This window comes from Bombus affinis, chromosome 5 (assembly GCF_024516045.1).
Source record: "Bombus affinis isolate iyBomAffi1 chromosome 5, iyBomAffi1.2, whole genome shotgun sequence".
In the NCBI taxonomy this organism is placed as follows: Eukaryota; Metazoa; Arthropoda; class Insecta; order Hymenoptera; family Apidae; genus Bombus; species Bombus affinis.
This window is the reverse complement of record NC_066348.1, coordinates 15,430,343-15,456,106: the sequence shown is the minus strand read 5'-3', so window position 1 is coordinate 15,456,106 and position 25,764 is coordinate 15,430,343. Positions and strand designations below refer to the sequence as shown.

At 37.8% G+C, this 25,764-nt stretch overlaps 4 protein-coding genes and 1 long non-coding RNA gene across 7 annotated transcripts in view; 3 read left to right on the top strand and 2 right to left on the bottom strand.

Annotated features, from left to right (window-relative positions):
- Positions 1 to 13,511, bottom strand: part of LOC126915954 (rho GTPase-activating protein 20-like) — a 177,559-nt gene extending 164,048 nt beyond the window's left edge. Inside the window, exon 1 of one of the 3 annotated variants that reach the window (XM_050721200.1) lies at positions 12,417 to 13,511. In XM_050721200.1, coding sequence (XP_050577157.1) covers positions 12,417 to 12,608 — 192 coding nt within the window. In that variant the 5' untranslated portion in view covers positions 12,609 to 13,511. The remainder of the gene's footprint in view (positions 1 to 12,416) is intronic. The other 2 variants (XM_050721199.1, XM_050721201.1) reach the window with 2 other exon arrangements.
- On the top strand, positions 169 to 3,637 carry LOC126915981 (tubulin monoglutamylase TTLL4-like). The gene is made up of 4 exons (XM_050721293.1): positions 169 to 1,077; positions 1,300 to 1,706; positions 2,089 to 2,479; positions 2,925 to 3,637. The coding sequence occupies exons 1-4, from the start codon at positions 466 to 468 to the stop codon at positions 3,384 to 3,386; spliced, it is 1,872 nt and encodes a 623-aa protein (XP_050577250.1). The 5' UTR covers positions 169 to 465; the 3' UTR covers positions 3,387 to 3,637.
- Positions 13,512 to 13,650: 139 nt separating the features above from the next.
- LOC126915974 (uncharacterized) lies at positions 13,651 to 18,570 on the top strand. The gene is made up of 5 exons (XM_050721269.1): positions 13,651 to 16,171; positions 16,257 to 17,716; positions 17,842 to 17,974; positions 18,046 to 18,221; positions 18,309 to 18,570. The coding sequence occupies exons 1-5, from the start codon at positions 15,925 to 15,927 to the stop codon at positions 18,378 to 18,380; spliced, it is 2,088 nt and encodes a 695-aa protein (XP_050577226.1). The 5' UTR covers positions 13,651 to 15,924; the 3' UTR covers positions 18,381 to 18,570.
- Positions 18,571 to 18,900: 330 nt separating this feature from the next.
- Positions 18,901 to 24,256, top strand: LOC126916001 (kelch domain-containing protein 10 homolog). Its single transcript, XM_050721332.1, has 3 exons — positions 18,901 to 20,074; positions 20,155 to 20,484; positions 20,559 to 24,256. Exons 1-3 carry the CDS (start codon positions 19,400 to 19,402, stop codon positions 20,733 to 20,735), a joined length of 1,182 nt encoding a protein of 393 aa, XP_050577289.1. The 5' UTR covers positions 18,901 to 19,399; the 3' UTR covers positions 20,736 to 24,256.
- A 474-nt stretch (positions 24,257 to 24,730) lies between these two features.
- On the bottom strand, positions 24,731 to 25,593 carry LOC126916043 (uncharacterized). Its single transcript, XR_007710396.1, has 2 exons — positions 25,248 to 25,593; positions 24,731 to 24,926 (listed from the first exon to the last, which is right to left on the bottom strand). It is a non-coding gene; the product is annotated as an uncharacterized LOC126916043 (long non-coding RNA).
- Positions 25,594 to 25,764: the final 171 nt, after the last annotated feature.

Below are 25,764 nucleotides of genomic sequence, written 5' to 3'. Positions count from 1 at the left end.
CTCTGCCGAGCAAGATAAACGCGTGGCTGGCACGCAAATGCGGAAAGCCGTCGAATCAATCGCGGCATTGTTCGCGACGCGGTGATAGGAAATAGACCAACAGAAACTGACTTAATGGACACCCCCGCTTTTTCGTTCCGTACGTCTAATCGCGAAGCAGAAAGAGAGTGGAGAGCGTGGTTCGAATCGGAGACGCGTCTCCTCGACGTTAGGTGAACGGATCGGATTTTTTGGCGACGCTATGCCGTATCAGGGCTCCATGGCTTTATAACACGGCTCGTCGCGTCGGCGTGTTTCACAAATTTATCGAGTATCGAGCGTGCGAACCGAAACGAGTTTCACGAACAACTTCAACCCGCACCGATCTAACGAACGTTCGATTATGGAGTTCTATTAAAATTCCCAGTACAGACATACACATTGAACGATAATGAACGCAAAATTTACGAGTATACCGATAACACGATGCAGGCTGACCTTGGCCATCCTAAACCACGGAAATTCGAAGGCTCGTCGAGTCGATGCGCAGCCACCAGTACCTCCAATGGTTGCATGATTAACCTTAATCCAGACTCCGACGAAGAATGGTTGACGTACGAAAAACTCACGGAGATAGTTTTTCTTCGTTCCAAGGCGAAATCGGCCGATCATCGACCTACGTTCTTACGTAACAATCAAGCTAAATCTGTGGACGTTATACGACATCAATCGGCGAAATTAACGAAGAACAAAAGCATTGTTGCGAAAAATGCGGCTCAACCGGTTGTTTTCGATAAACGGGCCGATGGAGATAAGGCTACTGAGAATGTTTCGCCACTGCCGTTGAGGGCGAGCCTTTTCCCTCGTGTCTCGCCCTATGTTCTTTTCCAAAGTCACGATCATATACCTAAAAAACTGCCGAAAGACTTTGCTCGACTTCTTAAATGGAAATTTACCACATCTATGCCCAGGATTTTAATCAAAATTTTAATCAGCTCTGGATATCAAGTGGTACATAAAGGGACAGACTGGTCTGGTGTTTGGAACTTATCCAGTAAAGACACGGCGAGGTATCAACGTATGAAAAGCTTTCAAAAGGTACGAATTAAGTGAGGAGATTTTTAGAGGAAAAGAAAGATCTATATAGTTCGTAGTAAATCTATAAATACATACTTCTAGCGAAATAGTTGAATCGTTATGTTCAAAGTTCTTTAACAGACATTATAACGACGAATTGAAACATAGCTAATATTAGAAAAGTGGAACTAAAATTTCCGATATAATTTACTCGATTCCAATGAAATTTATGTTAACAATCAGATGAACAACATACCAGGATCTGAAAATGTAGGCAACAAGGACCTGTTATGGACGCACTTGAATAGAATGTCGCGAAAGTTCGGCCCTCAGGAATATAACTTTATGCCAAGAACGTACGTATTGCCGAAGGAGATACAGAAATTCGAAAGCATGTGGAGCAAACACGGTATGGGTACCACGTGGATAATTAAACCGCCGTCAGCGGGTCGTGGCCAGGGTATCAAGATTGTTAATCAATGGTGGGAGATACCAAAGTGGCATTCGGTAATCATTCAACGATACATCACCAGACCGAAACTCATTAACGGCTTGAAATTCGATCTGCGAATTTACGTTCTCCTAACAAGCATTAACCCGATGAGAATTTATGTGTACAAAGAGGGCTTGGTTCGTTTCGCCTCGGTCAGGTAATTCGACGACCCTAACTTACTCGATATTTCATCGATTTTCACGATAATGATCAGAACCTGATTTCGTTTCGTGATTTACATAAGCGTTGCGAACAGCGAGAAATAGATTTATTCGAATCGATTAAACTTCGACGTCTTAAAATTTAATTTACCGTTTTACTTGGAACAATCAAATTTACATATTACGAGATACTCGGCTTTAATTACATTAGCTTTAACACATCGATCAACATCGATCTATAACAAATAATCGATCATTTTGAAACGTGGATCGTTCAAAAATGATTCATAAGCAAATTATAGTTTGATCCAAGTATCCTATTCGCTTAAATAATTCTACTTTATCCTATACTCTGTTAAAACGATAGTAAATATGTAGATACGTTCGTGGAGCAAATCTAAGCGACAAATACATGCACCTAACCAACAGCAGCGTGAACAAACAAAATCCAGCGTACGTAGTAAACGATGGAGTGAATTCGTTCAAAGGACACAAATGGTCCTTCGCGAGTTTATGGTCGTATCTGAAGCAGGAAAGGGTGGACGTCGCTGACCTATGGTCCCGGATCAAGGATATCATCGTTAAGACTTTCATATCCGTGGAATCGAGCATGAACGCGACTATTTTACAGAGTCTGGTCTCGAGTTACACCTGTTACGAATTGTACGGGTTCGACGTACTTCTCGACGAGGGTTTAAGACCGTGGTTACTCGAAGTGAACATTCTACCGTCGCTGCAGACAGACTCGCTACTCGATATCGCTATTAAGGTACTTATGATTTAAATGGATGTTCGCCGGCTAACTGGAAATTAACGTCTGCCATCGCGATGCTAACTTTCCCACAATAAAGAATTAGACTCGCGGATAATTATATTCAAACGCGATCGCATACTACGTGTACGCTTTTGTCCATAAGTGATCGGACACTTTTTGAAATATGTGAAAAAATTGTCAATACGAGCTTTAATAAAATAAAATAGTGTATATATCATAGTTTTCAAAATAATCGTAATCGAAGGGTGTATCCTAATGCTCGTGGTTGATAGCGTGGTTTCTTCGCATTTGTCACCAGTTAATTTCGAACTTTCGAATTCCTCCGCAATGATGCACGAAAACCGCGCGATAAATTATTTATGGTCAGGTCGATTGAGTCACGCGTGTCATAAGCAACGATTAATAACATCGTGTGGCTATGATTTTTATTATTTTTCAGGGCCCTCTGGTGAAAGACGTGTTGAACGTGGCTGGCTACCAAATCCCCAAGAACGAGCAAATTTCGAGCAACGGTGTTTGCAATAAAAAGTACGACTCGATCGCCCATAATTACAGATTGTACAGCACGGCCTTGAACCTACATGAGAAAATGAAACAGAACGAAATCAACGCGATGCAGACTCGCGACGAGTACCTGGATGGAATCCTGCAGAATTTGACGAGGGACGACCTGAGGCAGCTGATCCGCTACGAGGACGAGCTCAGTCAAGCCGATAACTTTGAGAAACTATTCCCTACCAAGGATTCTTATTTGTATTTCAAATTCTTCGAGGTCGAAAGATACTACGATCGATTACTGGACGCCTGGGAATATCGTTACTCCGATAACAGAAAGGAAGGAATTCGTAGATTGCAACGACATTGCGAAACGATGCAGCACTTAGATCAAGCCACCGATTGAGCACAAGTTTTGTCGTTCGTTCGTGCTTCGGTATGGAAATGATCGTGTTAATACGCCACTGAAATCGCTTCAACTCTAATTAAAATAGTTCACACGGAGCAAGGTCACTGGCGTGACGCGTGTACTTTCTTACGTAACGTACACGCCTATTCCTAAGTATATTCGTAAGGGTATTTTCTGGTTTCTTATAAAATCGTTTAAATTACGAAGCGAATGATTAACCGATCGCGAGTCTGAACTCGGGCAAGCTAACGCTGAATATATGAATTCTTTATTTATGTTAATTTATGTTAACAGATAATAATAGTCAAAGGCTTCGATAATTCCCTTGTCATTTCCAAGTTCAATCTCGCTTTCTACGAGTGTCCTTAAGAAAATATAACAGCGAAGGAGAAGATAGAATAGGCCAATTCCGATTACGTAATTTTGTTTTGAAACCTTCCTTCGTTCATATTCCCAGGAATTACGTCGAGTTTATATTTTCTTGCTTATCGCGTATTCTGCACGACCGGATAAGTACACGGCTACTGTTTCTTGATGGACGATTAACACGCTAATCGCGACTACTTTGATCGTAGATTATTTTGTCTTCGAAGACATCGGATGTCAAAGGAATTCGAGAAATCCGACGAAACCTTACGCCAGTTAATCCACCTTAGTCGAGGATTACGCAACACCATAACCGCAAGGTACTGTAAGTCGTTTTAACTATATCGGTCACGTTGACGTCATTCATTCGCCGTTTACAACTTCCACTGAATAGGAGTATCCGTTTCCACGAAGAACTTCCTTTATCGAATTACGCGTAACTCAATTTCCCTTTCGAAATAGTAGCGCTTTGAATTTTGCTCTTAAGATGACGCGATCAAATGACGAAACGACAAGTACTTGATACATCGCCGCTCGAAATTATTCGACTTCTTCCTTGTTTTTATATGCATCTTGTTACGTTCAAGTCTCGTGTCTCACGATGAATCGACTTTCTTTACACAGATGGGTAACTTTGAAATAATCTTATCATTTCGTCCATTGTCTAAGCGCTGCTGTCGTATAGTCAAGTTAATTTACCCATGATGATAATTTGTAGAGAGATTATGCAGCCAAAATTACACGGTTGCGCAAATACTTTGTAGCCAAGTCCGCCTCGGGTAAATAAAGAAACGCGCAATGTGTCATTTAAATGGAACGAGAGTCACGCCGAGAAAAAACTAGTTTAAATTGAATAATATTCGCGTTGCACAAGCAGCCGCATTAAGGATAATTTGCGAGGATGCTAAACATTTATACGCGAATGATTATTTATAACAAAAACTAGGCAACGTTCTATGTTTTGGTTCGTAGCTTTCAAGTTGCCTGCATACGTCGATGGCCAGTTTCACAACAACACTCCAATGCACGCTTTATCCACATGCAAATGGCAAAAGCATACTATTCTTGTTGCCGGTCATACGCTGAAAAACGTGTTCATAGGAGTTTTTCCACTCACCGTGTAGGAACTTTGACCCTTAATTACAGACTAGTCGTCTTTCAGACGAATAAATTTCTATTTCATTAACGCGATTCAGCGGGGAATGTTGAAAACTGCAACGTTCGAATATCTTCCATAGCGAACGATTTAGCTAAACAAGTATACGTGTATCGCCTGACGAATGATAATAATTAGACTTCGATTCGATACTGATATTCGTATTACGTCAATTTCTGTACAGCACGCTAACGTAATAAGTACGTGGAGCTAGCAAATGATCTCAGAGGCTACCGATCTGTAATTAAGAAACCAAGCTAATATCTGGTCGATACTTCGAAAAAGCAATTGTACAACGCGATGGAATTCGTCGACTCGTGATTATTCGATGGAACGCATTTAGCGCGGTCGCGTTGGCAATAATTTCGATCGGTAACGTGCTCGTCATTTCGCTCGAAGGTGACGTAAGTGGCCACCAGTGAAAGCTCTCCGCGGGCTTCGGAAACGTGAATCACTTCCTGAAAATTCCGTAGACGCGGCATCCAGCGGTTTTCAGTTCATTCAGACGAGTGTTCTCTCGAATCGGCCCGGCTGCTCGTCACATGCAACCTACTTTTCTCCTCGGCGACTGCACGTGAGCATCGCGCTTTAACGCGCTGCTATTTTATCTGTTCTCGCGCGTTACGCATACCAACTTATCAACGACGCAAGTCACTGGCTCCGCTGACTTTTTACTCGACCAAGGCGGAAAGCAGCTCGAACTTTCCTTCGTTAATCCGTCTACGTAATTATTCTATGCGATTCTAACTCGACCACGGCTTAAAATATCGAACAACGGCCAAAGATTATTATCGTGTCGGAAACGAAATAGGTTTCCGAACGATAGATGGGAAAACATCTTAAAGTGCAAAGATATATCGCTATGCGAGAGAATAGACGCGAGAATGGAACCCTAAAAGCTATTAAACGTTAAAAGGTACCGGCTTTATTGACTCTCGTAAACGTTTCGCTGCAAATCCTTGGAAATACAAGCGAGAATTTTTACAGCGTTTTTCTTAGAGTTGCTGTCGCGTTCAAGAATTTCGGTAGGTTCCACTAATCCTTAACGACGCTCTTATCGACGCTGTTTATCCCAATTTGTGTAACTTTGGTACTTTTTCAGCTTTCCGATACCTGTGAGGCGTTTTAGTCTGGAAAACACAGATAGAAACTCTAGAGTGAAACGACGACTAGATAAACGGTGTTGGGTCTAGTTCTAGAAATATCCGAATTTGCCAGACGCGATACGATCGACCAGAATTATCCGTCTGCGGTCGTATTTTATTTCTCTCGCTCTTAATACGTAAAATTGATTCTTTCGCGTCGATGTTTTATTTATTCAATTACGAATAGCCTTTGAATCGAACTTATCGGATATAAATTAGTCATAATGAGACGTTCGATGTAACTTGAATCGCAAAGAGGCAAAGAATATTAAAAAGCGCATGGACAGATGTCGTTCGCTTTCTTAATCTTAACGACAGATCATCGTTCTGAAATTATTTTTTCAAGCAGATACGAGCGTTCTCTGTTCTTTGTCGCGGTCAAGCGTGATAAAATACTGGACTGTTTATCGTGGCTGCGTTCCGACTGTCACATTATTAGCGAGTGTACGGCTGCGTGACTCTGACAATCAGAGCAGAATGAGATCTAAAATTCGCAATCTCACGAATGAATCCACTCGAGTCCGCTTAATTACGACACTGCGATCGCTAGCCTCCGACGTTCGGAACAATCAGCTGCAGATGTGCAACTTTCGGAATTCTCGGTTACATACGCAAATCAAACCGCGTGACAAGCGTATATCAGAGAAAGTAAAACGCAGCAGGTAAAACGGAAATAGGAAAGAGCGTGGCCCGATTTAAATATCTTTCCAGAGTTTAGTTAAACCTATCGCATATCTACGCGCTAATCGATTTTATTTGTCTCGGTCGCCTACTTATTTGCCGCACCGTGTATTTTCACCTAAATCCTCGTTACGTTATTCGCGTTAATATCGCGTTCTCGCTAGATTCAACTAGAGCCAAACACACGATAAACATTTATTAAACACGACATAGTAGCACGCCAGAAAAATTTACTTACAATTGTCGACGAGAATTGATCGTAAAATTCATCCAAATAAATAAAAGAAAATATGTTCTCTGCACAGATTAAACCAGAGCAGTCTATGAAAATAGACCAGGTTCAATGGGAATACCGGAAATTGCATTCAACGCCAGAAACAACAGACGTTTCTACCGTAGCAAAACGATACTCAGCGCCGGTGTTCTTTGTCTCTGACTGACGTTGACTCATACTATAGCCTACAATGAGAACAAGACGTGCGTGCACGGCAAAGGAAATCTGTTGTGCATTCACCGCGATAATAATTGATAGGTGTTGGACGAGGATGGAATCGAGAGCGGCTAAATGGAATCGATTCAACGACGGGATAAATGGTTGATCAAACGAGATTTATAGCGATTGGAATCTAATTCGAGAATACTTTGGTTCATTCGGTAGATTCGTCATTTACGGGTCAATTGGATCACGCGTAAAGCGGTATGTCAATGTTTAGAATTGGAATTTTTTAGGTCGTGAGAAATATTCGTGGAACGCCAGCTGATACATTGACACGATGATACATATTTGTGGCCACGCATCCGTGCTAAACGTAACGACACTTCCACGCCTGTGGTTACGGGTTAAATCAGCCTCTTATTCGGAAAATCCTCGAATTCGCGAAACCACGATAATGTAAACGTCGTTTTCTTCGACTTTTACTTCGTGCAAGTTACACGCGGTGCGGAAGTTACTCAAGCACTAAAGTCTTTCGGCCGAACCGAATTTCCCAACTAGTTTCGCTTAGAAAAGAAAATGCGATCCACTACTCTCGCCATCGAGTCTACAATACGGTAAAACTTGGTTTATCGCCACGAAATTTTAATTGCGTAACGCTCGATCGAACGAACACCTACTAATTAAATCCGCTTATCCGAGAAATCTTGGCGAAGAGAATTAACGAATCCCTATTATATCAATCGTTTCTCCACTGATAAATTCCAGCAAATTGAGTTCTATTCTACGCGAAACAAAATTAACATTTTCTCGCGATAGAAATTACGATCCGATCGAACGCAAGCAACGTTGGATTAGTCACCATGATTGATACTATCCATGGTAAAAATGTTATGGACAAGGGCAATCAAAGCGATATACCGACGAGATAAAGCAAAAGTACTTTCATCTGTTTCCTATTCGTGGCTGTTAGAACGCGGGACTTGATAAACGAGAAGGCGCGTAATTAACAAGAATCGACCACGAACGATCGCGCGCTGGCTATTTTCAACGCGTTCTATGTTAAACGCGAGGATATGCGGCCAATTCGAGCGCCACTTTCTCCGTTTCATTAGAAGAACCGCGTTGGTTTCGTCAGCGCCGGGATCGATCGTCGCCTTGGTCCCTCGATCTTCGAAGTCGAAAGTGAATTTCGCGCTACACCAAGTGTCAGTGACCTTTAAACGGGTGCTCACGTGTCGATCGAGCTAAACGAGGTTCGTGATGCCACCGGTGACCGGTGTACATACCATTGGCCATAAATTCGGTGTCATGAGACATTTTATGGCGTAGTAACTGTAATTGGTCGAAGAAAGTGACTCGTTCGAAGCTCGATCGTATGTACGAAGTACTTTACTTTCGTTTATAGACCGGTTCATCTTACGAAGTATAATTGGAGCGGGATTATAGTCGACAATGTTTGAAAGAAGTTGTTAAGGCGGAGAATTCAAGGTCTTGCTTTAATAGCGTTTCATTCGCTGGCCGAGTAAATATATTGGTGCATTTTCTAGTCACGTAGTTAAATTGTTATGAAACTTTCCTTTGCTTTTTTTTCTATATAAACGTAAAAAGAAAGAAACTTTCTAAGAGATATTACGGTTCGAACGCAGCGAAATCTTACAAAGCGATTTACTCGATTCATCGTCCCGTCTTACGACAATTTTTCCAAAAATCTTCTCGACCATCCCCGTTTTCTTTGCATCAAATTCCATAGAATCGTTAATCGCTACTGTTAAAAAGAATTTAAGAAAAATGTGACAGAATCGTAAAATTTCTATTAAGACGTTGTTAAAGGTCCTTCTATTTGTACTAGAATCGTGCTCCGAAAGCTCTTAGAGTTTACGATCCAACAAAAATCATTCTCACGTGTAATCCTGCGATATCTTTCTAAAATAACGGACACGAGTTTCTACCCTGACTAACGTGGAGAGTCATCTAATCCCCGGATGTTTGGCCGTTAATTATTTCTGATTCGACAAGGTAATCGCACGAAGTTGCACGGAGAAAGCGATGCATAAAATCTACATCTGTATAATGGGAAATGGCGCTGATTCGATCAGTCTCGTTTCCAGACCGATTATACCCGGTCTCGTTCGATTTATATAATAAATTACCATACAATTTCCCAAAGTAATCAGCTAGCACGGCGCAAACAACGGCCGTCTAACGTAGCGATATTTCAAGATACGCGATGGAGGCCATGAACGAGCGAAAAGATCACGAAGGGGCTAAAATTATTTATCGGTGGTTCGATACGTTTTTCTTGTCACCGACGAACGAGTCGACGAAAGTCGTTTTCCTTTCGAAAGATTTTCTAACACTCGCAATCGCGTCCCTCTTATATAACGCGATGACCATTGAAATCGAATAGCCGAGCCTGCTATGGTATTGTAAAACGACGATTTAATTGCAACGTTCGTTTGGCGAAGAACGCAACGACGTGTAAATCTTTCGACGATAAAAGAGAAACGAAAAAAGAAAAGAAAGAAAATGAAAAGATTGTAAATGTATGAAAAGAGGATTGTAGAGAGGAGAGCGTTATGTCGACGGTTTAACGAGACAACGGAAAGAGTTATTTCTTCCGTAGGGATCAGGACTACAAATTATCCGACGATTACGTCGTAAATCCCAGGAAACGCGTCTAAAGACGCGAGATCGTTCGATCAACGGCGAAAACACTTGTCTACGCCGTATTAGCATTTAATCGGGGTTTTCTGTTTATAGGTAAACGGCACGAAAGCTCGTTTGAAATAACAGTTATCCGCACGATGCAACCGTGGCTACATGTTACGCGTGCACGTGCGACTACTTTGTGCAATATACGTATGTCCAGGTAAAAATTGAAAAATTATCATTCCGGTCTAAACGATCGGTATCTAGTTCGCAATCGGTAGTTGGAACTGCATTATGTCGTCAGCAACATAGATACACACGATATAGATACACCCGCGTTCAAAAGTACGAGGACATGTAGATCTTTCATCGTATTTTATTCCGAAATGCAAATTATCACTAAAGTGTGTCGCGAAAGTTTCTAGAAATTATTTGTTACAGCTACGAGAGGATTGGTAGGAAAGCAAAAAAATAGAGTTCAAGTCGCGCGCTGTAAAGTTTAAAAAATATATCTCAAAACGGGAAATATTTAGAAAAAATTGTAGGAGAAAAAGGTGAATACATTAACGGCTAGAATATCCAAAATGAGCATCGTAAAGCAAATGTATTAAACGAAAAGAAATTTCCTAGGGAAAATTTTGATAAAACATAGTGAAATTCGTCCGAGTTCGATTTGATAACCATATACGCGCATTTTCCGTGATCGAGAAAATGTCACGCCTTTGACACGTTACGTGTCGTACGTGTAACGCGTTAAAAGATGAAACCACTGATACTCGGTTCGTACCTATTTGTTTCCACCTACGCGTTCTGTCGAACACAACTTCCGATATCGCGATCGATCGCGAGATCGATACATCGCGAACGTGAACCGCTCGTAAAAGTTCGAACGGGGACAAAGTGCATTTTGTTCACCGGTAGAAAGTGCTGCTATCGATCACGTTGCGCACTTTCTTTCTTACGACGATTACGTGTAGAAGTCGGCGGAGTTCAAGGAACGCCATCGTGCATACGTATATAACGACGCCTTCACTTTTCTTTTCGCGAGCTCGACGTACGCACGTGCAAACAACCATATACTATACATATATTAAAGATTACTCGGAAGCTGAGAATATTTCTCATCCTATACGATAGAGAACCGTGATACAAAATAGAAAAGAGGAAACAATGATTATTCGAAGAAGCATGTAAAGATTCCGATCTTTGTTACGAGCTAGACCGTCGAAGAATGGAGGGAAAAGCGGTTGTGAATCAAAGGTTGCTGCTTTATATATATAGCAATTCATCGTTAACCGACCATCGAGCGTAAACGAGGTACAAATACGTAATAACGCATTTATTTACGTTAGATAGATAATGCTAGTGCAAAATTCACTAATAACGTTACTTTAATCGTACAAAAGAACCAAAAACTTACTCCACAAAGTCGGTTCCAAGAAGTAAAGAGGATAACAATGTCCAATTAACGAAACAAAATTCCAGCCATTTATCGCTACACGGTCGTATCTTATTTCCTATAGCCTGTAGGCTCTATTGATCGGAATGTTGTAAATACACGATCGGACCAAAATCCAAACATTCGTTAATTCTTCCGGAAATAATTAAGCGTATCCTGTATATCGTATATATTAAGTTCTATAATAAACGTTACTCGCCGACTGTATATCGTAGCAACGAAAGTTATCGAAATAGTATGTACAATTTACACACAAAGAGAAAGAGGCAAGAGCAAACGTGTACGAACACGCGAGAGAATGACGTGCAACGTTTCTATAGACCGCTTAAATACCGAAGGTAACGCCTTTTACTCCTGTATAGAATGTACGCCACCTTGTAGTTGGTGCATGGTGTACGTGTTGGTACATTAATCGTTCAAACCCTAAGCTACACAGAGAGTTTCGATTTCTACCACGGAATCCGCGTTGCTCGAATATAGGTTCGAGCTTTTCCACGATGTTACGGCGGAGATACGCGACACAGTTCGAAACAATCGGGTCTCAACGCGATACAGTCGAATCGATCCGATCGTTCACGAACTCTTCGCTAAAATATCGCACCGAATGGATCGACGCGTGTGACTCGCAAACCAAATACCAACGACCAACGTATTCAACTTCGAATTCGTAATCACGGAGCTAAAACGACGGGATCGTTTTATTTCGAATAAGAGAAAAAAATCTGCCTTTTCGTTCCTCGTGCCACCTATGGGCGAAATCTATTTTATGCTTTCTTCTCTTATAACGGTTAAACTATGATTAATCGAGTTGTCCGGAATCCATATTGATCAACTTCGTAAATTGAAAATATCAAAAAGACGACGATGTTGCAAACACTATTCTGAAAAGTTCCATTATAAAATTTATTGCTTTTGTTTGTACCATCTTCTTACGATAGAGAAACTTATAAAAATAAATCGTTTATTTTTTGAGAATTGAAAATTAATCATATAACCAATAAACAGGAGGAATTTGCGAAAAGTAGAGTCGATCGATTTGACTTTTAATAAACTCAGCTGCAACTTTTTGCACGCTAGCGAGAGCTCTCATTTTTAACGGTAAATAAATAAATAGATTAAAATAGAATTTACTCACGGTGAGGTGTGTCTTGTCAGGCGCAATCGCCGTGATCTCGACTGGCCTTGGTTCAGGTGGATTCGCTTTGCTAAGAATGGCAGCTGGCATTTTCGCGACCAGAGATAGCCTCCTGGTGAGCCGTCTACCTAATTCCGCGCGTCGTCGCACCCTAACACGGGGACCGGTACCTTTGTAGCCTCCGAATTCCATCCTGAGAAACGTGTATCCTCCTTCCTTATCCCCGTGTTCTCATGGAGGCAAACGGTCGCATCTCGTGTGTCACGTGGCCGCACAGATTACACGATCAAAACTCGACGAAAGTCTATCTGCGAGTCATCAAAACTCTTTACTATAGTATACGATCGAGAACTGCGCGTACAATACGTAGGAATCTTTCGATCGTCCATGTCCCTGGACTGAAAATTTCGTTTACCGTGTCTCCTCCCAGCGTCAACAAACGCATCCTTCGCGAGTCATAAACACTAACGAGTCAATCCACCGTTTACCTGTTTATTTTCAAAGATATTTTGCACACGCGTCGTCCATGTGAAATCGTCAACACGAACGTTCGTTCTGTTCGAACAGTTGTTGTTAACGGACTTCGCGGATTCGATTTGATCAACTGCGACGTTCAATTCGATTCAACTCGATTCGATATGATTCGATCGAAGCCAAAGATCACTCCCGGGAGTCTCGTCACTCTTCCAAATGAAAATGGGTCGTTGACGTATCGGTTTTTTCGAACGCGTTCAAAAACGCACAAGGGTTATACTGGTTTTAGACCAACGGTTGTCCGTAGTGGATTACACGCACGACGTAAACACTTGCTCGGATGCTGGAGGGCCGCTTTCAGTCGCGTGCACACACACCTTTACGTTTACTACCCAACATCTCTCATACTGATTACGTACACACATGCATCCTAGGCTCACATACGTATATACACCGTGGTGGAACGAGACGAAGAGAGACACAGTATGGTGCGCGCGTGCACCAGGAGATTCGATGGTATTCGAAAAGCAAAGCACGAGGTGCGGAAAAGAGAGCAGCCGGTTCTTGCTGGCGCTCGGTCTGCCTGGCGCGCTTCGACTGAAATTGAATCGCAGCAACCTCCTACCACGCGGCCCGTCACACTGCCAGCCTTCCTAACCGTCGTGCCTTCTCGTCACTCTCGTCGTGTCTTCGCTTCTACCCTACTGAACAAATCCGCGTAAACAAAACGCATTTCAAAACCAGTAACCCGCGCGCACGCTTCACGATCGAACACTGATGTAACCGATGCGCGCGCGATCAATCTCAACCAATCTAACCAACCGTTAGACCAATCAAAGCTACCATATTAGAGGCACTCCACCAATTACAGGACATTTTTTATCAGCCAATCGACGATGTCGTTGTTTTGCATTTTCAAATTCCTTTTCTATATTATTCATATATCGAAGTTTTCTAATCGATAGAAACGTTAAAGAATTGAGATTCTTATTATCGATTAGTACATTGAAATGAAATAATGGATTACTGAATTAAAATCAAATGATTATGGAAATTGATATTGTTATGAATATAATTGAAGAGATATAGCCTAAATGAAGATTTGCTATATGTTTTAGATATTATAATCAATATACCAATTAATAATAGGTTATAGAACTTTTTTATATTACATTTTGTACATTATTATCGAACTTGTTATTCTCATACTAGAAAAATACTACTGAAATACTAATAACTTGTAGCATATGACATAGAATTTCATTAATACTAATAATTTAATTGTGCAAAAGAGCTCGGTATGTACTTCGATTTAAATGTTTTGTACATAATTGTATATTTGACATCCGTAGATATTGGATTATACGAGTTTTGATACAGCTTGCGCATATGAAAGATAATTTTTTTTTAATGAAATCCCAAATTCCAGTCGACATATTTTCTCTTAATTAGTTTATCGTATCTTCGAAGATACGAGCAATGAAATTTTCGAAAGTCAGTAATTCTTGAAGGTCGATGTAACAATCGATAATGCGCATATCGATTACGAAACTCGTACCCTGTAGTATTTATGAAGCGATCGATCAACACGCTCGAGGACAAATCGAATTCGACGATCTGTAGGAATTGACGTACGTCTGTTATAGGACGTAGGACTAAAGAATAATTTTCGAATACACGGATGCCATTGCTATTGTGACGTACTTGGATGCTCGATGATATTAAAGATCGGAATACTCGGCGATGTGCACGATTGTCATTGACGAGAGAAATCAAAGAAAAGCAATCGATTACAATTGGCACGATTAAAGCGTATTTACGCTTGTTGCGATCGTAGTAGCTCGAACGGTGCACAGTCGCCATTGCTATATATTCTTGTTCGTGGTAAATAAATTCTTTAGCCTATAAATAACAAAAGCCTATAAGGAAGCTCATTTCTGTGTAAGTTTAGTCGTGCCAACCGTTCTAATGCGTTACGTAATAGGCTGATTCGCAATTAACTAAATATTTAGACCCCCGGTATATTATCGTCTCTTTAAATGTATAAATTATACGCTAGCGTGCAATGAATTCAATCTGAAGCAAAGATCACGCATAGTAACGATGATTTCTGTGTCTCTGGTGCTTAAGGAGTAATTCCCAAGACCAAGTATAAAAATAAAAAGTATCGTTATCTCGATTAATCTTATTATTAGAATTGCAAGCCTAATTGGTCGAAAGTCAGGGGAAATCTCATGAACGACTAAATAGAAGAATTATCCAATATGAAGTGAAGCGCGTTTACATTCACGTTTCTGCACAATCGAGCAAAGCGGAAGGAAAGCAGGACCGTTTCATCCTTGACTTTTCTCTTGCATCCCTACCACCGATTTATCCGACGTACAAAATTTCTCGACTACCACGAAAATCATAAGCGCGACGACCATGAAATCCAATGCAACGCTGCAAAACAAGCTTGCTAAGCAGAACGAGATTAGCCGTCAAAGGTTGGCGCAAGAAGTTGCGAAACTTGAGAAGGTGGAGAAGTCGGATTTGAGGATGATAGAAACTGCGAGGCATCGGTTTCGATCGCGTCACAAGAACCTGGAAACACGGCAGCCCTCCTTTGGATCAAACGTAAGATCTCTCGAAAAATGCGTATAAAAACGCTAACCAAGGTTGCGCACGGTTTTATTTTCGTTTCTAATAGATGATTTTACGTTGCACTGTCTCTAAAGCTGACGAAAGTATTCGTTTCAGATTTCATCATGGTAATTGTCATCATGTAAATCACATGTTCAGAATATATTTCTGAACATGCAAGTGTTCGAATACTTTCGTGAGTCTATACAGTGCTTGAAATAACGTTAATTGCAGGATTTCGATTGCAACGTTTTACTATTCGACTAGAGATTAGATTTCTCTAGATTAAAGATCAGCACCGTGTATTCTGACAATTACGCGACAAGTACGATCAGCGGATACGCGGTTCATCGTTTGATCTTCCGATCTAATTGCGAGCACAGTAATTGACGCGCAGGCTATTAATGTGCGCATGTACGAAACTCATAATCCCGGCTTTTGCTACCATTGCACGGGCGCCATAAAAAAAGGTGGCCAGACGATAGAACAGGAGCAGGCGTCGAAAGATTCCTACGAGTTCGTCCGTTCGATAGTATTCACCAGAGGCGAGGTAGATCCTGATAAAATTCTTTGTCTCCATCTACTTTCCGCTCACAGTACTAAGTGGAAAGGCAACGACGACACCACCATCAGACCTGTTACACCTTTAATGGAAAAAGGTATAATTCTGTGAATTTGTATCCTTAAAGCTAAGAACAAGCATTTATGAATTTTACTTACTTGTCTATTTCTGAATCTTTGAAGCTAAGAACAAACACTTTTCTGGCGCATGGAACAACGTCATACCCTGTTACGTGGTGGATACTCAAGTAATCTCATCAGACACGAAGCTGCACGAAGATCCACGAAAGAAGATTTTAGATGATCAGGCGATTTACGAGTTCGAGGAGAAATATAAACGATATACGAAGAACGACGCTGATTTTGAGAGAGCTTTATCGTCCAATGCTAAACACACGCAGAGAATAATGTTACAGGGCATTGATAAGATGCCCGCGATTTCACCTCACGTCTACTCTTTACTTGGAGCCTCGCATGAGCTGCGGATTAAACAAGCTCTTGCCGAAGGTATAGTCAGGAGAAGACACGCTGGACCTAATACAGAATTCAACAAATTGGATGAGAATAGTTTGTCTTTTCGTCTCGATGACGATGACGATCTTTCCAGTAGAACAACCACGAACTTATCGACTAGAAATTGGATTGCGAAATCGTATAGTCCCTCGAGAAGGTCTCCGATTGGATCCTCGTTTAAAATCAATCGTGAAATTACTATGTTAAAGCCGAGACGGAAAAAGAATCACGATGCCATGCCTAAAGATCTTATTGCTATAAAATCTAGTATCAGAGCGATGAAAGAAGCATCTTCGAAAACTTCTAGCACCAAATCTCCTTTTCACAGCATGTTTGGCAGTCGACAATCAGCGAATTCTCTCGTCTCAGCCACATTAAATCCAGAGATGACAACTAAAAAATATAGAAAATGTATTTATCTGAACGCACCTGTTAAATGCATCGAACTTAGAAACAAAGAATATCAAATCGTACCGATTCTTGTGAATTATCAGCTGCAAGCGTTGGTGCAGACGGTGTTTGGGGTTCTTGAACGTGTGAATCCTGAAAAATCAATGAAAATAATCGATACTGCGAGAGATATGGGAGAGATAAATAAGATGTTATCACGTCCAGAAATACAAAATTTTATACAATATCTGTTGGGTCAATCGTTGGTCTCGTCCCCAGAAAGTTTCGTAGTTTCAGTAGCAACAATGGCGAATGAGATAGATCTTCGATTCGAAGGAATTCTAGAAAAGGAGATAATCGCGTTGACTCTAGAAATGCCGTCGCTTCCATCTCTGGATGCTCTGATTACCGAGATACGAAATAACATTTTTCTCGATAATACAAAAAAGAAATGCGAACCAAGTAGAAATACCGGTACGACATCTTCGAATCCAAATAGAGGAAAAATTGGAAAGAAAAGAGGTGCGAACATAACAAACCTGAAAAATTATCCTAACTGGAATAAGTGTAAAGATTGCAGCAAAGATGCGTTCGCACATAACAAGTCGAAAGAAGATAATATTATGCAACTCTCGGAGACAAAGTGTGGAAACAGCCTGAGGAAAACATCGAAGATAAAAGCGGCCGACCAACCGAGAGTTTCAGGAAATGTTCTCGCCAAACGTACTTCGAATTCCAAAGTAAGGTCTCCGTAGAGAAAAAAGGCAAAGAGAGAAAAAATGATTGCAACGGCATTTCGAACTCTGAAATATTCAAAAGGAAGAGATCTGATAACAAATATTTTTCCTATTCCATGTGGTTGCAGTCTTGGAAGAGTGCCCAGGATCTCGGCCATTTAGACGCAAATCATGTAATATTGCGAAGAATGACGAACACTCAGAGAATCTTAGTAGGACAGATGTGTGCCTCTCTCAAGACCAAGAGAATTAATAATCAAGGTCTTATACGGTTTAAATTAATATTGTAGAATATTGTGACATCTATAATTTATTTCTCGATTTTTATGTAGGTCTAATTGATGAGAGCGTGCCTCTTGCTGCACTAATTGCTCCAGTCCTTTCGCGCAATAGCATTAAAGTCTTGACACAAGGTACAGTATTTTCAAACTGGAATACCACAGATGAAGAAGAAATAGAGGATAACATTGTAGTTCCGGATAAGTTGAATGGCCCTTTGCTTGCAAAAGTTAGTATTTAAATATATTCCTTTACATATAACAAAAAAAAATAATAATATCGAAGAATGATAAATTACTAAGTTTATTTTTTTCAGATACGACAAAATGTAGGAGAAAATGAAACAAAACGACGTTTGGAAAGTTTTCTAAAAAATGAAATCGTATAAATTAAATAAATAAAATTAATCATTTTATTCACTTACATACATTTTGTATCAAAAAATTGCGAATATTTACCGATTGCTAATAGAATTCGTACTCGTTTACGAATATAGCAAGTAGATGGCACAAAAGTTGTTCGTGCAGTTCGTAGGCGACATAAATTTAAAATTACAAATAAACGGAAAATGTGGGATACGCTTCTTTTTAATTCATTAAACTTGTGTAAAGTATAAAGCAAACTTTTCTATTATAAATAAAATGATAAAATTGTCGTGAACTATAACATTTTGTGGGAAGTGCTATAAGAGCCATGTAAGGTCAGCAATGGAACTTAATACCTACTTATCTAAGATTTCAATAAATAATTTGTATGTTAAATAGGATTTATGAAATATGTAGTTCAATTTTATGTGGTATTTCACTGTTTGCATAAAATGTGACTAATTTCCACAATAAACTGTTAGTGAATACGATTGAATATAATCAGTCAGCTGATCAGCGCCGCGCAGTCGCAGCTGTATTACTGCATAGGCGTAAAAGAACAAGTTTGCTGTTTTAAATGAAGCATAAGTTTACAGCTGTATGTGCACAGTTAAAAAAAGGTGGTTTAAAAGTGAAATATAAAAATTGTATTAGAGTAGAATATTCGATATCTGTTGACTAAACGATCGTTCAGAAAACCAGTGAAGAATTTTATTGCGTTACGCCATGTTCACCGATGTGAGAAAAGTACACCAGATGTATTGCAGAGTTCGTGCAAAATGTCTATGTTAAAAATTTCTTATGAACATCGAAACAATGCTCACATGTTTATTCAAAGTAGCACGACATTTATTTTAACATATAAACCTCAACGCGACAAGTAATTCGTTTAGATAGACAGGGAACGATATGTATGAATGTTACACATGGTTCTTTTTAAACATCTTTTTTTGGATTCTGTAGAAAACCTGTGACGAGATCAACTCGTACTTTTAACTACTTTTTGGGAAATTAATATCAGTTTGTCAATTAATTGACAAACATGTATACATTTAAACCATTTGTGTTCATAAAGCACGAAGCACAGAGTATAGAACGTCCAAAAGCTAGAAGTGGACATAGAATAGTCTGTGATCATAAGAATTTATATTCTTATGGAGGGTTTAATCCCTGTATTCCTGATACTGATCCTGATATGCAAAATGATCAGACATGGATCTCTAGTAAACCACTCTTCAAAGAAGTCTGGAAGTTCAATCTTATTACACAACAATGGAAACGCTTACCAGGTCAAAATAATATGCCCAATGAGTTGGCATCAAATGCAGTGATTTTAAGGGGCAATGCCTTGATGGTTTATGGTGGAACTGGTGTACCATTTGGTCATAGTTGTAGCAATCATCTGTATGTGTGTAATGTTAATAATGGTAGAATGTACATAGTTCCTGCAAAAGGAGATCTACCTGAACCCCAATATGGACAAGCTTTAATATGTCATGGGTCATATTTATATACCGTCGGTGGTACTACAGGATACGAATATACTTGTGATATTCATAGATTTGATCTTAGGGCTGGTATTTGGGAGACTGTTTATATTTGTTCTGGAAGAGATCAGAGTGAACCTACAGGACGATATAGACATGAATTAGCTTTTGACGGGAAACTTATATATGTTTTGGGAGGAGGAACAGCTACAGAAGCATTTGGTTTTTCGGTATGTATATTTTAATACAATTGTCCAAAATAAATTTTAAATACTTGCATTCAAATTTTTTAAATACAAATTATGTTTAGGAAATCCCTGCTTTTGACCTAGAAACAAATAAATGGATAATATTAAACACATATGGTGATAACGACGATAATACAGTGCCAGAACCTAGACGTTGTCATGGATCTGTGCAATATACAAATGAAAAAACAGGTGTCACATCAGTAGTAATCTCTGGAGGATATAATGGAGATCATGTCTTCTCTGATGTTTGGAGATTAGATTTAAATCTGTTACAATGGACATGTTTAAGGAAATGTATACTTCCATGTCCTGTGTATTTTCATTCTGCAGCTCTTACTCCGGAAGGACGCATGTATACATTTGGTGGTATCGTTAAGGAAAATAATAAGGTTGTTATAGCTTTCTTATTTTCTTACTTTAATATATACAGTTTTCTAAATTTTTATGAAAAATCTTATTGCAGGTTGTAAGGACAGATGCAGTTCATTCTGTTTGGTTAACAATTCCTAAATTATCAGAAATATGTTGGCAAGCATTAATTCATTACTATCCAGACTTAAGGCACAAGTCACAGGATGAATTGCTTCACATGGGTATACCCCTAAAATTTGTGCAAAGAATTGATTGGTATGATGCATAATATTTAAGAAACTCTTTTGATATTTGCTACACATTCAAAGCGTTACCACTCCGACCATTGTTACCAGTTACTTATTGCATGAATATTGTAATTGTTGATCATTATTGCCATAATTTATTTACGATATTTTTATAAAAAAAAAAGGTACATAGTGTGTTGGACAATTAATATGACAAATATTATCAATGGATCACTTTCTTCAAATTTACGTATATCGTGCAATATTTTACGTATTGGATGAAATTATGCATTATACATATTAAAAATAGAAGAAAAGTTCTTATAAACATATATTCAGAAATGAATACTAATGTCAAAAGAATTTCAAAATATGTAGGTGTTTAAAACGTATTAGATTGAAATATACTAGAACTAAAGCAAATTCTATTTCTGGAAAGAAGCATTTCAGGACATATGTTTATATAAATTCTTTTTCTTGTTGTGATAAATAGAATTTGCACTCTAAAGTTTTATCTTTATCAAATGCATTTAATACATTTGATATAACGAAGGATATATATAATACTTTTAAAATCTTTTTGTTCCTTCCAAATCTTATTCAGTTATGATTATAAGAAATCTAAGTTTGTGGATCTAGAAATTGTAAGTACAATTTTTTATACAAAGTTTTATTTATGGAAACAACTGCAGAATCATATTTTCAAATCATGTTACTAAATTATTTTTTATAGTATACAACTTATTTTATTATTATTTCCTCGTTGAATCGAATTATTCTTTTCGCGTTTTTTACTTGATCTTTTAATAAAGCAGGTTCTCATAGCGAACAAAGAATTGTATTGCATGCTATACAAGGTTGCTGGTAAATATGCTCATTAATTTACTTGTTATATAACATTCACAGCAGATATGCCCATAATACAGCATATAAATTTTCATCTCAAACTATGCATACACACACCTTGTTAAAAAACTATGCTGTTTTTTCTTTATTTGCACTATAAAACGCCTGTCAATAAAATTCACTACATCATTGTATGTATATATAAATATATATGTATAAGCAATAATTCATATAATATACGTATATCTTGAAGTGAAAAGGGAAGAATAAGGACATGTGAACAAAGACATCGAAAAAATGTTGTCTCACTTTAGCTACGATAGTTATTCAGTTCAATATGTCGAAAAATAAATTTATGTAATACCACAATAGTACCGTGATATATTGATATAATTGTCGTTTGTCACATATTATTTAGTAGATAAAATTTTCCTTCTGTTTATAATAAACGATTATTGTTTTGAAGAGATAAATTATATGAATTAATGTAATCTACAACAGTTAGAAGCAAATTTTATACATTCACATACAGATCAACAGTACAAATAATACACAAATCTTTAGGCAATATAAGTTTATTCTTTCGGATAACACAGTTTTATTTAGTTCGACGAAGAAACGAATCCTAAATCTAATTTTTATACGACATAATCGAAATAATTTTATTCGCTACTTCTATTCAGGGAAATTGAATAGCAGAAAGTGCTCCATTGTAAACGACAACCTTTTTACAATGATATTATTGATAAGAATAATTAATTACACAATATGTATTTATTGTCTGTATCATATTACAGATTATTATTTTTTTAATAAATATAAGCTGGCCTGCGGATATGAATAACAGATTAACAGAAATCAGTAACGATATAACTTATACTTTTTAGTAATATTTTAGTGACATTGCAAGCTAAGTTTCAACATTATGAATGGCAGTTGAATTCAAAGTCTAATACCAAAATTCTCATTGTATTGATTCTCATTTGTGTGTGTTAAGTAAATTATACTTGGACTATGAAGTCTGCATAGAAAAGACGTATCTTAACAATTTCGAAGAGATGTTAGTTATCGAATATCATCGAACATTTAAGATAAAGAAACGAGAAAATTTCTTTAGCAAATTGAAATGACTTTATACAGAAGATTCTTCACTTCCAATTAAAAAAAAAAAAAAAAAACTAAAATATTGCTTCTCTTTCGGCAAAAAAACAATACGATATAGGATGTTGCCTTTCTCTGCGTTCGCAGTTTCTCTGAAGCAGAACTCCATATCAAACAGACGATGTATTTGCGTACCAATTTCGGAGTACAAAATAGCTTAAAAGTTACTTTAAGTACGCAGTGCAGAATGCATCTAATTATTATTAGTAGGCATGACTATTGAAAGAGAACTCGGGGAACAAATGATGGTAAAGAGAAGGATAAATTTCGCGTGAATTTGTATGAAACGCAAAGTAACTCTTGCCTTAAAATTAGATAAGCTAAATGCATTCATATTTGTATGCGATACGTCAATAATTACAATACAGTAAAAAAAAAATTCTTATTGACCTTCCATATGAGTGGATCGTATCGGCATGCGAAAAATCACACGAATTATATTTAAGTAGACACAAAGTTGTTTCTCTTCTTATATTGTTCAATTCTCGGTGCTATTTATCTAAATTTAAGGAGACGCGCGCCATAGGCGAACGTATTAGCAAAGATAGATTGTAAATAGGAAATTGAATACAGTCAAGCTGATACCCTTAATCCTGTTTATTTCTCTTCACACACCCTTTATATTATAACTGATGTACTGAAAATGCTTACGAATTTTATGATCAAAAATTTTGTGTAAAAAGAATCTTTTCCCTATAATTTGAAATTGTAAATGTTGTAATTACATATGTAACAGGTGGTTGACAATGCGCAAGTGTATCTGGAAAAGCAATGTAACAAAACACTTTGTAAAAATTATATCGTTATAAACATCGCATATAGTTGAAATATCATACTCTACGACTTCATATTAAACGAAATTACCAAACGAAGTAAGGGTTTTCAGACAGCTGTGCAAAGACTACATTGAAATCTAAATTGGTACATTAACGAAGCAATTAAGATCTCATTTGGCGGTCTGGATGTTAATTCCACTTGTTGCCTTTATCTTATTAATAATGACAGTGAAAGTATCTTATAGTACGCGTGTTTGTTTTCGTGCCTTTAAATACGTGTACACACGTTCACGATGATCGCAAAACGTCAACGATAAGATATATACTACTTAAGTACTATTACGTCTGCTCATAGAATATCGATAGACTGACAACATTTCTTGATATCTCAATTGTTCTATTAATGATATGAACAGACGCGAGAAGATAAAAGAGAAAGAATTCAAAATTATAATGTCGATGAGATCAAATACGTAAAGACTATATTTCTAAATATTAGAGTTAAACTAGTTAGATATATAAATTAATGTTTGTATCTTTTGGTTGTATTCGAATTAACAAAAATACGCAATACCCATCGAAGCGAAAATAAAATATATTTTACAGACGTACATTGTGATTGATTTATTAAATGGCGGACTGCCAAGGAAGATATTGTAAATTAATTTCGTTACGAAAACAAGTGGAAAATTTTATTGTACGCTTAAAAAAGGGTCGTTGTAATTTATAGCCACTGTACAGGTAACGATCGATGGAAAGATAAAGAGATGCTATACGAACTGCTTCTACCATTTCTTTCTATTACATTACCGAAATTAAATTTAGCGCAAAATTCTTTAAAAAGGTATTACATACAGTTCCGGAGAAAATGATAACACATGTGTGCTATCCTTAATTTCTCGAAGACAATTTAAGACTTTTTTAAATGTAGCGGATATCCATATGTATCAGAGACTCATATGTATCACAGCACCAAAGTAGAAATATAGTACATAATAAAAAAAGGAATCTGTTATTAAATTAAGTTGTTATTACCAACATTCAGTATTTGTAGAGAAAATACATAAATTTCCGGGGCAAAATGATAGCAAATTAACAAAATTTATACGTATATTTAGCCTAACAAGAAAATTGACATCATAATTAATATAAAATTAATAATGAGTATGAACGCCTTTGTTCTCTACAAATTTGACCAACCATGATAAGAATTTGTATAGTTTTTGGATGGTATTCTGGAATAAATTATCCCATTTTACTTTAGTAGATTCTTTTAATTGTAAAATATTATCGTATTGACTTCCATTCTTTCATACAGGACGTATGAGTTTTCTTCAATAATTTTCAATTATATATGTATATAAACTAAGGAGCGTGCAAACCATGGCGAAGGTCGTGTCATATTTTCTTGTAGAAAACTTTAGCTTGATGAACGGCAGCATAGCTACACTGAAAAGTAAATTTCCTTTGGTAATTCGTTGAATACGTTTATTGATTTGTTCTAAGATTAAATTTATATGTTTTTGAACATTTAATCCCCCATCCCCATTTGTCAACGCTTTTTCACCATTTTTTCTTTTCGTCAGTCATGATAATAAAACGAAGATTCATCTAGATCGTCCATAAAAAATATTTTTTCATCAGTAAATAAAATACTTCTCCTTTACGCCTTCCAGTGAATACGTTCTTTTGTGAATGTTAATCGCTGTCCTTTATGTCGTTTTATTAACGCAGGTACTTGCTTCGTTTTCAATAATTAAATAAACTTACACTTCTGAAGAACACAGCGAACACTTTGAACGTTTGCAAAGATACCTGGTACGTGAGCAATTTTGCCAAATGTTAACATCGAGTTTGAGGCAACACGTATAGTAGCCTATTTTGTTGCCCTCTCAGAAGATAACACACATATGCTATAATTTTGTCCGGGAATGTATTACGTTCTTTGAAGGTGTTAAAAATTGCATCTTCTATAAGCGTAACTGACGTATTTAAATGTAATCAACGAATACGATTCGATCACGTAAATTATTCGGTATTAAAATTTCAAAAATTTTCCTCTATTTTTTTCCCCTTATATTGACTAGGAAAGAAGAAAAACAATTTTGACGGAAGCATTTTTGCGAAATACGAAATTTTAAGTTAACATTCATTGGTGATCGGCTGATCGAGCAAGGCGACAAACGTGTAGTGTTATTCGGGTAGTTTCGTGAGCAGCAGTCGTAGATTCGTACGTTTCCGTGTCGCGCATGACTGTAACAGAGGGAATAGCATAACCCGATTAACC